The sequence below is a fragment of the Heterocephalus glaber genome, unplaced genomic scaffold (genome assembly GCF_053883595.1).
Source record: "Heterocephalus glaber isolate CG9 unplaced genomic scaffold, H.glaber_assembly_v1.0 deba00001608, whole genome shotgun sequence".
Taxonomy (NCBI): Eukaryota; Metazoa; Chordata; class Mammalia; order Rodentia; family Bathyergidae; genus Heterocephalus; species Heterocephalus glaber.
Window position 1 is genome coordinate 11,617,836 of NW_028258379.1, and position 15,576 is coordinate 11,633,411.

General features: G+C 33.2%; 1 protein-coding gene across 6 annotated transcripts in view; it reads left to right on the plus strand.

Moving 5' to 3' along the window:
• Window positions 1–15,576, plus strand: part of Pcnx1 (pecanex 1) — a 151,381-nt gene that overhangs the window by 91,441 nt on the left and 44,364 nt on the right. For all 6 annotated transcript variants that reach the window (XM_004837289.3, XM_013067463.3, XM_013067460.3 and 3 more), the window contains 4 exons: window positions 2,549–2,581; window positions 5,073–5,244; window positions 5,703–5,813; window positions 7,956–8,047. In XM_004837289.3, coding sequence (XP_004837346.2) covers window positions 2,549–2,581; window positions 5,073–5,244; window positions 5,703–5,813; window positions 7,956–8,047 — 408 coding nt within the window. The remainder of the gene's footprint in view (window positions 1–2,548; window positions 2,582–5,072; window positions 5,245–5,702; window positions 5,814–7,955; window positions 8,048–15,576) is intronic.

Genomic DNA, 15,576 nt, shown 5'->3' on the forward strand with positions numbered 1-15,576 from the left:
TAACAGATGACTCAGAAGACAGCAAGTTGGGTGCATGGAGAGTAACAAATGTAACAGGTGAAGATTTTGTTCCTTCCCCAAGATGTCTTCAGCTAGTGTAATCTTGCCCTGGAGTGTCACAGCATCACCAGACCCTTCACGTTTTAGCTGTGACAGGAGGCGAAAATGGAGTTATGTCTGGACATACCATAGCTGGCTTGTAGGCAGAAAAACTAGGCTTAATCATAATTTCCATTGTAAAATAATTTTTCCAAAAAATTATGTAGAATTGCTCCTGACAGGGATATTTACATTATATTATGTAGAGAACAAAATAGGGATATAAATTTTAAAAAACTATGTAAATTAAATTTCCTAAAAAATGATTTCTTTGTAATTAAAAGAAAATATTTGTTAAAGTAAGAATTTGCAATTTGTTCCTTTTTGATTTATTAACATTAACTTTCCCATTCCTATCTTTTGAGTATTCTGTGGGTGAAATTTATTAAAATCTGTCACTAGTAGATTATTTTGGAACATCAAAAGGAGAAGCTATTGATACTTTTTAAATAATGGCTCACACATACCAATTGCTGTCAATTTTAAGCTTTAAAAAATGAGAGAATCAAATATACCAATTTATGTACAATAAAATTTTCACCTTTTGTTTAAAATGGGTGTGGACTATAAATATGGATTATTTCCTGTCTTTCTTAGTTTCCCTTTGCTTTGTATTGATTATTTGCCTTGTACGTGTTAGTTTGAAAGAGCCCTTCTCGAGACTCGTAATTGTTTAGATCTATTTATACTCTCAGTTGTCCTTTCTTTTCTCTTGTTCCCTTTCTAAGTGGAATAAGCCAGTTTTAGTCATCTAGGTTACCTAGGTCATCTGCTACCATTTCTTTAAGACCTGTCCGTGCTTGCTTTCCTCATTGCAGTACTGAAACTACAGTCTTTGTGGTTGCTTATAATCACTCTGAGTGCTAATTGTAGGCCCTCTGTCTCCCCATTTTCTGTGGGTGGCATGTCATTTAACATCTGTTAATACCTTCTTCCATGTCCATGGCCTGCTGACTACTGCTCTGTGTCTTTGCACAACCCCAGTAGTTCTTGGAAGCTGAAGACAACTCTCTTTGCCTTTGCTCATGCCTTTTGGTTCCTTCAGCCTCTTTTTAATTTATGAAAATTCTGTAGGGTTTTATTTGACCTTTTTTCTCAGTTTGCAGTTCCTTGCCAGGGAAATCATCCTTTTTTTTATTACTTTATTTGTTGCCTCTTTATATGAGTTAAGTCCAGATTTATTTCTCAATGTCTTCACCTTTTTCACAAGCTTTAGTAAAGAATAGCACATTATCATCTTCTAATTAATATTTTCCTTTCCCATTTCTTTGGTTTTGACCATAATATATTAATTCAAACTCCTAAAATCTACGCTCCTTCCTTCTCAATTTCTTGACAACAAATAACCAAGTCCCTTTTATTAAACTTGATGGCTTTATGTTAAAATCATTGATCTTTTTTCTTACCTTTCTTTTTCTTTTTAACAATGTTTTAATTTTTGTGGTGTTGGGAATCAAAACAGGCTCCTGCATGGTAAGCAAGCGCTCTTCTCATTCTTGGATTTATTTCAACCACTATCCCATTATTCCCTTTAGCCTTTTAAGTTCATTCCTTCTGTAGAGTGTCTCTTATCCTATTAATTTTCTTTACTACTTTCAAGTTAATATGGTTAAATAGGGAAAAGCTGACAGAGTTTTGAAGATAATTGACTAGAAGAATAATAATGTCATAGCAGAAATGAGAAAGGCTGGAGAAAAAAAGTCTTTAGAAGTCAGGTGTTGAAGTTGAAAGAGTTTACAAATTACCTGAACTCATAATCCAGCAGAGGGCCAGATGCCAAATTCAGTGAAATTGATCAATGTGGAATTGTAAGGTGGTGAAAGACCAGCCTGGTGAAATTGTTTGGTAAACCATTGGGAGGAAAAAATGAACTAGAATTTGGAAGAAAAGTTAAGATTTGAGAAGTAGCTATGTAATACCATTAGAATAATTTTTGTAGGAAATTAATAAATCTCTTACAAGGTAAGAGCTGAACTGCCTTGGTTATTTTGATATGCAAATGGACATAATTAATACAAATACCACTGAATTGTCTACTAAGCTTGGAATCTGTAGGCAGAACTGTAAGCCAACCAATGTTAATTATGCATTTTCTCAATACAGTGATGTTTCATGAGAAAGAATTCTACATTAACTATATTTATGTGTACTAATGAGCCACATAGTAAGATGAATTTGTCTACCTTATGCCTTTTCAAAAATAGTAAGCTAGATAGATTAAAATTGTTAATTAACCAAAATAAATAAGATTCTGGGAAAACATGAGAATTTTTAATATTACAGTGGCACTGGTGTTTAGAGCTGATGTTTCATCTTTGGAATAGAATTAATTAATGTAGGTCAGCTTTTGACTGTATGTTTACTTGAAATCACTTCTGGCATTTTGAAAGTTGTTTATAAAATTACTGAGACTTCGGTAGCATAATCTATCTTTCTGTTTTATTTTTAGAGTGTTCAGCCAGATTCTTCTTCTCCCAGACATGTAAGTTACTCTTGATATGGCTGTAACTCATAGTTCATTAACATTTATCAAAGCCCCCCCCCCCGCATGCATTGGACCAACTTAAGATTTATGTTATTATTTTCTCATCTAAGTTTCAGCACACTGTATAGGTGATTTATTAGCATGCAGTAAAGTGACATTGTACTGGTAGACTCTAAATCTTGGTTGAAATGAGCATAATAATTGATTTTTTTGACAGCCTGTTTCAAGAGGAAGTTATCAATTTAGACATAATTCATATAAACTCGTGATTTGATTATTTGCATTTAATAAATTTTGAATAATTGTGAATAAGTATTGACAAGTAGAATTTTGAAGAGGGAAAACTTATTTTGCTTTGATAGTAATTGGGAGCAAAGTAAAAGTGTAATACATTAATTAGCCTGGAATTAAGACTGTTGAGCTAAGTAATGAAATGAAAACCTTGTTATTTACTTTGTGACTATACAAAAATATCTGCTTAGCAGTATTTATATGACATATGATCTGTTTTAGATCTAGTCTGAATATTCAATAGAAATTGTCTTTAAAATAGTTCAAAAGTAAACTTTCATGAATATAACTTTTTATTCGTACATTAGAATAGCTAATAGCAATAGATGAGTCAAAGAAAACAAGGAAGGAAATGGTTTTCTTTTGACTGATTATTATTTTGTAAGAATATTTTTAAAGGGTAATGATATATGGAAGCATTGCTTTTTAGCTTTATATTTTGTTGTAATTTCAGGCTTAAAGAAAAGTTACAAAGATATTAAAAAATTCTGAAACCATTCACCCAAATGTCCTGTTAACCTTTTACCATATTTGTTTAATCCTCTTCTGGCATGTGATCTCTTTTCTCCCTGTATCTCTATCTCCGTCTCTCTCCTCCTTTCCCCCTTTCTCCTTGCAGACATGATGCCCCTTTACCACTCTATAACTCAGTGCATGTTTCCTAGAGACATTTTTACATTCATTCAACATAATCATCAAAGTTAGTATGTTAACATCAATGAAGTACCATTTTCCAATCTACGTATCTTCCTCAATTTTTACCTATTGTCTTAGTTGGCAGTAAAAAGTCCTTGATTAAGTTAGTCTCTTAAGTCTCCTTTAACCTGAAGCAATTCTTGTGTTTTGTTTTCATGATGTTGAAAATTTTGGTGGCTAATAGCCAGTTGTTTTATGCACTATCCTACAATTTGACTTTGATTAGTTACAGGCTATGTATTAGAAGGAGAAATACTACAGAAGTGATGTGTTGTTTTTAGTGTAACATCACAAATATGATAATTTATCCTCTTATAATGATGCTTACTTTGGTCTTTTGGATGAAGGTAGTATCTGTAGGTTTTCTCAAGTCTCTGCAATATTGACGACAGGGTCTAGGCAGTTCTTTGTTGAGGTGGAGTGGGGCAGTGTCCTGTTCATTTTACACTTGATCTTAGCCAAAAGGCCGAGAAGCGATGTCCTGTTCATTTTAGAATCCTTTCTGACTTTTCCACCTGATGGTAGCAGTACCCCCACCCAATTGTGATGATAAAAATGTGTCCATCATTGCCAAGTCCCCTCTAGGAAGTCAAACGCCTACCCACTCCCCTCAAGACTGTTACTCTACTATATGCTACTGTTTTTCTCTTGTGTTTAGTATGTCATTGGGAGATGCTTTGAGACTGTATAAAGGCTTTGCTATTCCACAAAGTTTTGTCTACTTGTTTTAGTATGTACTGGTGTTTCTTGCTTGAATCAGTTATCATTTGATGGTTGCCAGATTGTGATTATCTAATTTCATCACTCTTTCTACATTTATCCTTAATTTTTTACTAAAAGGAATAGTTTTTCCTTTTGCCTTTATGTATGTACTGGTGTGGACTCATGGATTATTTTACTAAGTGAACTGTAATGTCACTATTATCTATTTTGATGTTCAAATTGCCTCTGATTTGGCCATTGGGACCCCATCAAACTGCTTTCTGTGTTCTTTGGACTTGTTTTTGTCATTCCTTAACTACTTCCTTTTGTAGTAACAACGTGTTCCAGGTTGATCTTAACACTTCCCCTACCCTAACCCTAAACCAACCTCTCCTTTAGGAAACCCTGGTTCTTTTTCATGAACAGTGTTATTTGTAAACTAAGATTTAGATGCTAGTAATCTTTGTTGCTAGAATATCATAGCTTCAAGGTCATCTCAGTAGATGAAGATCGGAAATATATACATGTACATACATGTATGTGGGTATACATACCTATCTATTCATGTATCAATTTATATACATATTAAAATAATGAGTTCATACGGACACCTGTAATTCTAATCCAGTTTCATAGTATTCATTTTATTCTTTCTTCTTCCTAAAATATTTTTCATTCCCTTCTGCTTTCCACATGGAAATATTTTGCATCCTGAGAATATAAGCCATGAGTGATCTCAACAGCTGATGTAACTCTTAAAATTAACTAAACTGACTTTTTGAATATATATCATTTGCAGGGTCATAATCGTATCATTGCTTACAGTAGACCAGTTTACTTCTGTTTATGTTGTGGTCTTATTTGGCTCTTGGATTATGGTAGCAGAAATCTTACTACAACCAAGTTCAAATTATATGGAATAACTTTCACCAATCCACTGGTGTTTATATCAGCCAGGGATTTAGTTATAGGTGAGTCATCTTTAAAATATCTCTGATCTTAACATTATTTGTTTTCAAACAGTTCCATGATAAATCTATTATATAAGTCAGAATAGTTTAATAAGCTTAGTTTGCTGTTTGATGTCATCCTTTCTAAGGAACAAAACTGTAGCACTATTATGAGTGAAAAAGCCAATAATGAACAAATATTGTAGTAATTCTATTTTTCTTGAAGATGCAATGGAGAGTTTAAAAAATTCTTTATTTTAGGTTCCTTTTATGTGAAAATGGCTGAAATAATTTTAAAAGGTACTGTTTATAGTTGAAAGATTTTATTGAATAGTCAGTTGTATAGCAATAATTTTTAATTTTATCTTAAAATTGCTTAGTCATTTTATATTAATTTAGGGTTTTCTCATTATGATCTTTAAATGAACAAAAGGAGGAATACAATATATTTTTTAATATATTCTTCTTTCCTTCTATAGTGTTTACACTGTGTTTCCCAGTAGTATTTTTCATTGGTCTCCTGCCCCAGGTGAACACATTTGTAATGTATCTTTGTGAACAATTGGATATTCATATCTTTGGTGGTAATGGTGAGTACTTCTTTATAAAAATTACAGATTACATTGTCACTTTTATAGATTATGAAGTAAGAAACTAAATATTGAAATACTTTTCCCATTTTCATTTTAAAATTAATAATACACAAAGGACACATTTAAAAATTGAAGACTGAAAAGCAGTTAATTTGTAGAAAGGAAAAAGTAGTCAAGTTTGCAACTTTAGTGAAAAAGCTAGGAATAATGGAATTAATGTGTAAGAAGTAATAAAGTAATGTCTGAAAGTTAAAGTTATATGTACAGTTGTTTTTTTCTTCAACATGGGTGATACATTCTGAGACCCTCAGTGAATACCATAGAATAAAACTTCATCCATCCTGCCTTTTCCTATGCTGTATATACATGCCTGTGATAAAGTTTAATGTATAAATTAGGTACAGTAATAGATTAACAGGAATAACTAACCATAAAATAGAACCATAACACCAATATACTGTGTAAACGTTATATGGATGTGATTGGTCTCTTCCTTTCTCTTGAGATTTTCCATTTAATTCTTTGGGGCTGAAGTTGACCACAGGTAATTGAAATTGAAAAAGGAAATGAAACTGCAGATAAGGGGACAGCTACTGTAGAGAGTTTACATGGAACCAGTACATAAACTTAGGAGATATTTGTAAAAGATCTATTTCAAATTAAGGTCTGATGCATAGCATTATATTTGGATTTTGAAGTGATATTTTGCTTTCATATGTCTATATTTTTTATTTCAGAGCTTTATCTTTTGAATAGAAAACCAAAACCAAAATCTAAAAGCATTTTTCTTACTAAATAAGCTTTTTTTTGGTACCGGGGATCGACCTCGGGTCCTTGTGCTTCCGTAGCAGGTGGCGAAACCACTGAGCTAAATCCCTGGCCCTAAATAAGCTTTTTAAGAAATATTTTTGTTTTTTAGAGTAGAATGTGTGGCTATAACTTGATAACTTAGGAAATTATTCCTCTATCATATATGTTTATTTTGTTTTAAAAAATAAGATCATACGAGTATTACTCTGAAATTGATGATGGTGTTCAGAACTTTATTCACAACTACCATGGTTTACCATTATTTGCTACAACTATTTAACATTTTACCAAAAGAAGAGCATGCAAACACAGAAAATATTTGAAAAGGAAGGGAAATGCTATAATTTTATAGTCCACTGTTTCTTCACACTTCATATTTGCACTCCTTATTTATCTTCTAAGTACTGTGTGTGTATTAAAATAATCTCTGCTGATAAAACGTTGCCTTAACTTTTAAATAGAAACTAAACTTTTTCTGTGTTGCTATGTATTATGCTAGAGTATTTTTTAATGTTTAAAATTTTTCTGGAGGCATGTAATTTAAAACAGCTGATAATCAACCAGCACGGCTTAATAGATAGATGTCATCCTCTAGTATCTAGGGATTGTTAAGAATGTTACATTTAAATACATCTCCAGTTTTAGCATCTAGGGATGGTTAGCAGTGTTTCATTTAAATAGCTGGTGAGGGATTTTTGTAGGTAATTTATAAGAGTAGACTTTGGCATAAGTTTATTTACAAACTTGTGCAGGGTATTATGTTCTTAATCTCTCATAAACAAAATTTTTCTATAGATTTATGACCACAGCATAAATTAACTAAAGAAAATCTGTCACATGTATTTTAAAAATAAAGTCTAGCCATCTTAACCATCTTTGTTTCTTATTATCAGTAGTCCCATTGGATCTCTTTTGTTGTTATTGTTAGTGGTTAAATCTGCACTTTTTTGGTGAGAATTAATACATAGAAATACAAATTTATTTCTGTGGGTAACATAAAAATTTTTTTCACACAGATCTCAGTAATTAATATATCTGCAAACTTCATTTCCCAGTATTTTATGTTAGTATAAAATGTCTTGAAAGATACCATCAGTATTTTTTTCTGCTATGAGATGAATATATTTTATCTTATATCAAAGATTGGAGATAGAAAATCTTTGGCATGTCAAAGATTTTGGCAAATACAAAGTGAAATAACTGAATGTTTAAAAGTCAAACAAGTATTATAGTTAATTATAGTGACATAATATTTTGAATGCGTTTTTGTGACCTTTTAATTTTTTTCCATAGATGTTTATAAAATATCTTTCTTCCTTTACTGTCTAGCCACCACAAGTCTGCTTGCAGCACTTTACAGTTTTATCTGTAGTATTGTGGCAGTGGCCTTATTGTATGGATTGTGTTATGGAGCTTTAAAGGTGAGCAATAAATTGTAGTATGTTTTGTTTTGAGGGTTACATTTCTATATGATGATTGTTTATTAACACTTTTTTTTTTTTTGGTACCGGGGATCGAACTCAGGACCTTGCGCTTGCAAAGCAGGTGGCAGAACCACTGAGCTAAATCCTCAGCCCCTGATGATTGTTTTAAATTGACTAATAATGTTTTTTCCCTGGTGCCATTTTATCATCAGTTTTTATTGTCTTCATATGTTGGACATCATATTTTCATTTACTTTGAGCACATAAGGCAGATGATCTACCATTGTCCTTCATCCCCAGCCCTGAAAGCATTTACAGTTAAACATTATTAAAAGAAAATTCTTTTCCATACAATAATCATAGGTTGATATTAGAAATGTTATAAAAAATTAGGCTTGTCTGAAATAGGAATGTGCATAGTAATCATAGAATATGAAATTAAATTTAGTTTCTAGTTAAGAATTTGTGTAACTACTGCTTTTCATTTTAAGGTTTTTAAAAATTTTAAAGGCAAGTTCAAGGGCTATAATTTAAGATATTTGCTATAAAAATTAATACACTAAATTTTAATGCCTTTTTGGGTTAGAAGGATCTGGATTAGCTTTGTAACCTTTAATATATTGTTACCAAGATGTAAACATAAACACTTAAACTTTTTATAGACAACTGACAACCTCTCACACACACTTGATCTTCCTTCCTTCCTTCCACCCACACACTCAGGACCTTCCGCTTGCAAGGCAGGCAGTGGAACCACTGAGCTAAATCCCCGGCCCCTTTATCTTTCTTTTTAACAGTTAATGCAAGGCAAATGGAGAGTGGGAAGGTTAAAAAAACTACAGAAAGTGACTCACAGCATCTATCTTTGCTTCATTAATTCAGTACCATTTCTAGAGCAATTACTGTGTGGCAAGAACCATGCTCAATGCCATTTCAAGTTGCTTATGGTTAGTTACAATTGCTAAGGCAACCAACACATTCATTACAGGATAATGAAAACAGAGTGCCATCAGTATATAAACTGACTACCTTATTTAACCCAGAGGGATTAAAGACCATTTTCCAGAAAAGGGGCAAAAGATATACACTGGAGGAAAGATAGTCTCTTTTAAAAATGATTCTGGGAACATTGGATAGCCATATACAGAGTATTAAATCTCAACCCATATACCTATCTCCCCATATACTAAGCTAAAGTCAAAATGGACCAAAGATCTAAATGTTAGAACAGAAACACTTAATCTGCTGGAAGATAAATAGGTAAAATTCTTGAAGACTTCAGCATAGGCAAGGACTTTCTGAATAGAACCCTATGGCACAAGAAATAATACTGAAAATCAACAAATGGGATCATATCAAATTTAAAAGGTTCTGCACTGCAAAAGAAACAAGAGGGTGAAGAGTCAACCTACAAAATGGGAAAAAAACACCATCTAGAATATATAAAGAACTCAAAAAAATTAGACCCCCCCCAAATAAAAGACCCAGTATAAAAATGGGCATCTGAAGTGAATAACCACTTCACAGAAGTAGTACAAATGGCCAATAAATACAGTAAGTCCCTGACTTATGAACATTCGAGTTGCAAACTTTCACAGGTAGAGTGTGTAAGACTCACTTTATCTGCTTAGGCTTCAGAATGAATCTGACGTAACAATTAATTCTCAGAACAGAAGTCAGGGACTTACTGTAAATGAAAAGATGTTCAACATCAGTGGCCATCAGAGAAATGCAAATTACAACTACATTGAAATACCATCTTACCCCAGAAAGAATGGCCATCATCAAGAAAGCAACATGCTGGTGAGGATGGGGGAAAAAAGAACTCTTCTACATTGTTGGTAGAAATGTAAATTAGTATAACCACCATGGAAATCAGTGTGGAGACTCTTCAAAATATTAAAAATAGAAATTCCATTTAACCCAACTATTTTCTGTCTAGGTATCTTCCCAGAAAGTTAAAGTCATTATATTACAGGGATATCCGTGTTTATACAGCACAGTTTATAATAGCTAAATCCTGGAGACAGTGTACTATATATGTTCATCAATAAATAAATGAGTAAAGAAAAACATTGTATTTATACATTATAGAGTTGTGCTACTCTGCCATAAAGAAAGATAAACTTGAGGCACTGGCAGGCAAATGGATACAACTTGAAACTGTAATATTAAGTGAAATAAATCGGACACCCAAGCTTAAATATTGCATGGGTTCTGTTACCTGAGATAGATTATGTATGTATATATATACATATATTTACATCCACACATATATATGTATATATGACAGAGTGAACATGAGAGAGCACAGAATGGAAGATAGATTAATAAGTAGGGAGAAGTTCAAATAATTCCCCAAATTATCTATTCAGTTCTTTCAAAAATATTTTATGATATATACTCTTTTGTTTTAATTATACTCTTAGTTTCTCTTTGTTCACTGAAAGAAAGTTTTGTCCTTTTATTTGTTTCTTCCTCTTACAAGAGAGAATCTTTTTTGTGTATGACTTGCACTGTGAGTAACATTTTGGTCATTCTTTTAAGATCATGATACATAGCATATTAACTATTGTTATCTCTATTGTTATGAAATTGTTTTTTTCATAGAAGAGTCCTTTTTTATATTTTCTTCATTAATATCTACTCATATTACATTAAAATTAAAAACATAAAGACCATTTTCCAGGAGATGATTTTAACCAAATTTTGAAAGACAAATAGGAATTGGCTAGTTGAAACAGAGGATGAAGAGCCATGGAGTTGGGAAGAAAATATGTTGTGTACAGGAAACAGCAGCTAATTTGGAATTATTGGAGGTTCAGTACTTGAGGAAAGAGGGCTTTCCATAAGGTTGAAAGGGTAAGCAAGAGCTGGATTTCAAAATATCTTTTATCCTGAATTTGTGTGAAGATGGCAGACTGTTAACGCATTTGAGGTAGAACATGAAATGATCATAGTTGTATTCTAAGGATTAATTGTCTCTAGCATATGGAAAATTGAAGTCTAACCAGGAGGGATCAAACTAGAAAGACTATTGAAATTATGAAGGAGTTCAGTAAAACTAGATTTCATGAGTATATTTGAGGACTATGTGGATAAAGAGAAAAGAGCCAGAATAGGATCCAGTATGATTTCTGGGTAGGGTATGGCTTGAAGTACTGGCTAGAAAATGGCACTGCTACACAAGATTGGGAACCCTGGAGTTTGATATGTAAGAGGATTGTTTACATGTGGACACTTTTGATACTTATGGGGAATCTAGCAGTTACATTGGAGAGAGATTTGAGGTAGTGATAAATAGAATTAGAACTCATCAGCAAAATTAAATACAAGAAAAAGATTGCTAATCTGGATTGACAAAAGAAAATGGGTAAAAACCCAGGAAATTTCAGTGTTTAAATATTGGCTAGAATAGGCTCTCGCAAAGGAAGCTTCAAAGGCAGAAGAATTGAAAAAAAGTTTTCATTGAATTTGGCAGTTAATATAATATTTATGACTGATCAGCAAAAGTGATTTCTTTGGCCTGTTGGATGACGGAGTCAGTTTAGGTTAACCCTGAATAGATATTAAAGAGCTGTGTTTGTTCTTTCTACATAGCAGGGAAGTTGTACACATGAGGGCTCTTTTCCAGGTTTTGTTTTTAAAAAGATCTGACATTTGATTGCATTTAAAGATGAGGAGAAAGAATCTGGAGCCAAGCCCAGAAAGAACTGGAGACGGTAATCCATGTTTCTCCCATATGCACCACTCATTTACAGGTTTTAGATCTGTGTTTTGAGTCACATTTTGGAAAGAGAATTGTTGTTTGGAAGTTGCATTCGTAGGAGTTAACACGTACAGTATGTTGGTTAGCCCCATTTACAAAGGTCTTCTCAACTCTGATCATGTAGCAGAACAGAAGCAATTGTAACATTGCCAGATAGATTTCCAAGTCCTAAGGTAGGCAGGCAGGTAACCTTTTTCTTTCTGGGACATAGTATTTGCCCTGGGCAAGTTTAGTTTTAATCTAGCAAATGTACAAATTCAGTCATGTACATGACCAAAGATTTTGTTCAGGGTTTCATTATAGAAGTGTATGTAACAGTAAAAATCTGCAAATGCCCTAATAGCTGTCATTTGTGATGGATCAAATTAATTATAGTATACCCAAATAATGCAATGTTACACAGCAAAAACAAGACAGATTTCTATGTGCTAATGTAGAGTAGTATCCTAGAATGATACACAAGACACAGTTGGGTTTTTTAAAAGGAAAGGTAAATATGCCCCCCCAAAATTGGTGTTTTCTTCGGGCTTTTTTGGAAATCCACACACATACAATGACTTTATTTTATGTAGATAAATAGGATAATGATGAAAGAAGGCACAGGAAGTAGAAAATAGTGGTTGCTTCTCTGTAGTTAGAGTCAAGAGACTTTATTGAACACTTTTTTTTATGTTTTTAAGTTATTTTTCATATTTTGAAGTGATTGTTAGAATTTGGGTCATTATTTAATAAGGCAAAACTATTTAGACTATAGAAATAGTCAGGGCCTACTAAAGTGAGTTAAACAACCCCATCTTTTAATCTTTGGATTTTTGTTTAGCTTCCATAACTTTTTTTTCATAGTTTCTGTCCCATCTCTCACTTCTGAATCATAGATCATTAAAAAACCCACAGAGGGATATGCTTTGCTTTGCTTTGCTTTCTTGCTTGCTTTGCTCTTTATTCCTTCCTTTCCTTCCCTTTGCTTTTCCCTTTCCCTTTCCCTTTCTTTCCCTTTCCCTTTCCCCTTCCCTTTCCCTTTCCCTTCCCCCCCCTTCTTGTTGGTGAGTCAGTGGAAGTTGTAGTTACTGTCAATTTGTTTATATGTAATTCATAAGTTAAGAAGATATCTAATCAGATTGGGCTGCTATAACAAAGTACATACCATGGATTTGGTGGTTTATAAACCACCCATTTGGGAGCCTGGAAGTCAGGGTGCCAGCATGGTTGGGTTCTACTGAGGGCCTTCTTCCACACTAGGCAAAAGGAGGACTAGAGAGCTCTCTTAATCCCAGCCATAAGGGCTTCACCCGCCTGACATAATTTCCTCTAAAAGGAGCCACCTCCTAATAGCATTATATTGGGGATTGCAACGTGAATTTGAGGGATACAAACAACAGGGATACATGAATTTCTTTGAATACATAATAACTTAAAATTTTTAACTTAAATAATTCTTTTGAGATCAATTTAAGGATACTCTTGTCTAAGAGCAGTAAATAGTGTCAAATATTTGTCAAATAAAGACATCCCTTTCCCCCCTAAATGCTTGTTTTATTGTAATTGGGGAAAAATTTATGTACAGTGAAATTCAAATATCTTAAGTACAAAATTGGTAACTTTTGACAAATTCATATACTTGTGCAGTATGCATGCTATCAAGATATAAAAGTTACATCACCCTAGAGAAACTCCCTCATATTCCTTCCTGTTTCCCCCGGTGTTCTTGCTCTTTTGATGTAGATTAGGTTTATAATTCAACTTCATAAAAATGAAATTGTACTGTATATATTCTTTTGTGTCTGACTTACTTTGTGCAGTATCATGTTTTTCAGATTCATTCACTTTGTATCAGTGAAGTGGTCATTTTTTTATTGCAGGAAGGTATTCTATTCCATTCCAGAAAGTTTTAAATCTCTCTTACCCCTGCTGTATAAATATATTACAGCTCATCTAGAGATGGACATTTGGGTCATTTTAAGTTTAGAGATATTATGAATAAGACTGCTGTGAATATTCTTATGCAGGTTTTTTTTTTGTGGACGTCCATTTTCTCTTCCAGTTTTTCAAAATGGTTGTACTGAACATCTTTTTTTTGTTTTAGTTTTAATTGTTATCAAAGTTATGCATGATTATATTTCAGAGTCAAGTAGTTCTAAAAGACCTTACCAAGAGCAACAAACAGTCTGCTGTTCCTTTACAGTCTTCTTCCTTAGAGTTACTTTGAACTGTTTAAGTTGACTCTTTTGGTACTTACTTCTATGATTTAACTTTTACTTCTACTTGTATTTTCTTATGTTCTGGGTATTATTTCTGAACCTCCCTTTATGAAAGGTGTAGACTTAACTTTCCTAAATTACACTCCAAGCCTCCTTCACACACACAGCCTCTTTCATCTCCCTCATATCCTGAAATGTTTATCATATTGGCACTGTGCAAATACTCCTTCTACACTTGGCTTTCTCCATTGTTATCTTAGATGTTAATCTATCATTGTCAGAATGCTTTGCATGTTGCTTAACTTTCCTCTTAGTACACTAAAATGCATTAGTAGTTCAGTTCATGGCTTTACCACATCACTGGGCAAATTACTAAAATCTTCTGTGCCTTAGTTTCCTCAACTGTAAGTTGGGAATAATTTTGTGTATTTTCAGGTGTTGTTGCAATAATTACAATAAATTATGTTCAGGGGGAATTGTTTGTAGGTCAGATTCGTTCATGAGCCAACTGTGAGTCTTATACAGTACACCTGTGAAAGTGCAACTCGAATGTTCCTATGTTGGGGACTTACTGTACTTCGGAAATACAGAGATCTAAGAGTGGCGCTCTATACATAATACCCAATATCATGAGGTTTTGATTTAGCCTTTATAAAAAATGTCTGTGTTGTACAATGTGCAACAAGTTCCAAGACTCTTTGAAGAGGAGAAAAGGCAAGCTATATGTAAAACTACCATTTGGTTTCCTATTCCTGCCATTTTTCATGCTATATCCCCTGTAAAAGATGAAGGCATAGAATGGTGTCCACCCCACAGGACAGACATACCTGTTAACTGTTCCTGGGAACAGTGTTGTCCACTTTATGCCAGCTGTTATGCAAATAGACTCCAGAGCTACTGTAGTGAGTGTGCTGACATGGCAGGTGCACATGACTGGTTGACTTTAGAAGCTTATCCTTACACAGTTCATTGTTTTAGAAAATAGTTGCTACAGGCCTGCCAAGTACTCTGGAAGATACATGGTACATTACACAAAGAAAGATACCAAGAGAGATGTATTCTATCATGTATTGTCTTCTTCCCACTTCATTATTATATATAATAACTTTACTATATCAAATTAATTTCATTCTTCAAAAGGAACACATAGTTTACTGTAAAACTACTTAAAATATGGAAGAGTTGATAGCTGCATGCAAAGAAGCAAATTATTCCCAGTAAATGAATAGTTTTAATAAAAAAGAAATCTGAAGCTTTATACTAAAAAAAAACCTAGCAGCTAGATTCTAGCTCATCAGATAGCAATAAATCTAAGTTTATTTGGGATAAAATGTAGCTAATGATATGGCTGTTTAAAATTTTTTTTTTTTTTTTTTGGTACTGGGGATCGAACTTGGGTCTTTACTCTTGCAAGACAGGTGGCAGAACCACTGAGGTAAATCCCTGGCTGTTTACATTTTTTAAAAATGTAAATACAGTGATTCCAAAATACTGACATAAGAGGATGATATAATAGATTATAAATTAGGATTTTTTTTTTTTTGGTACTGGGGATTGAA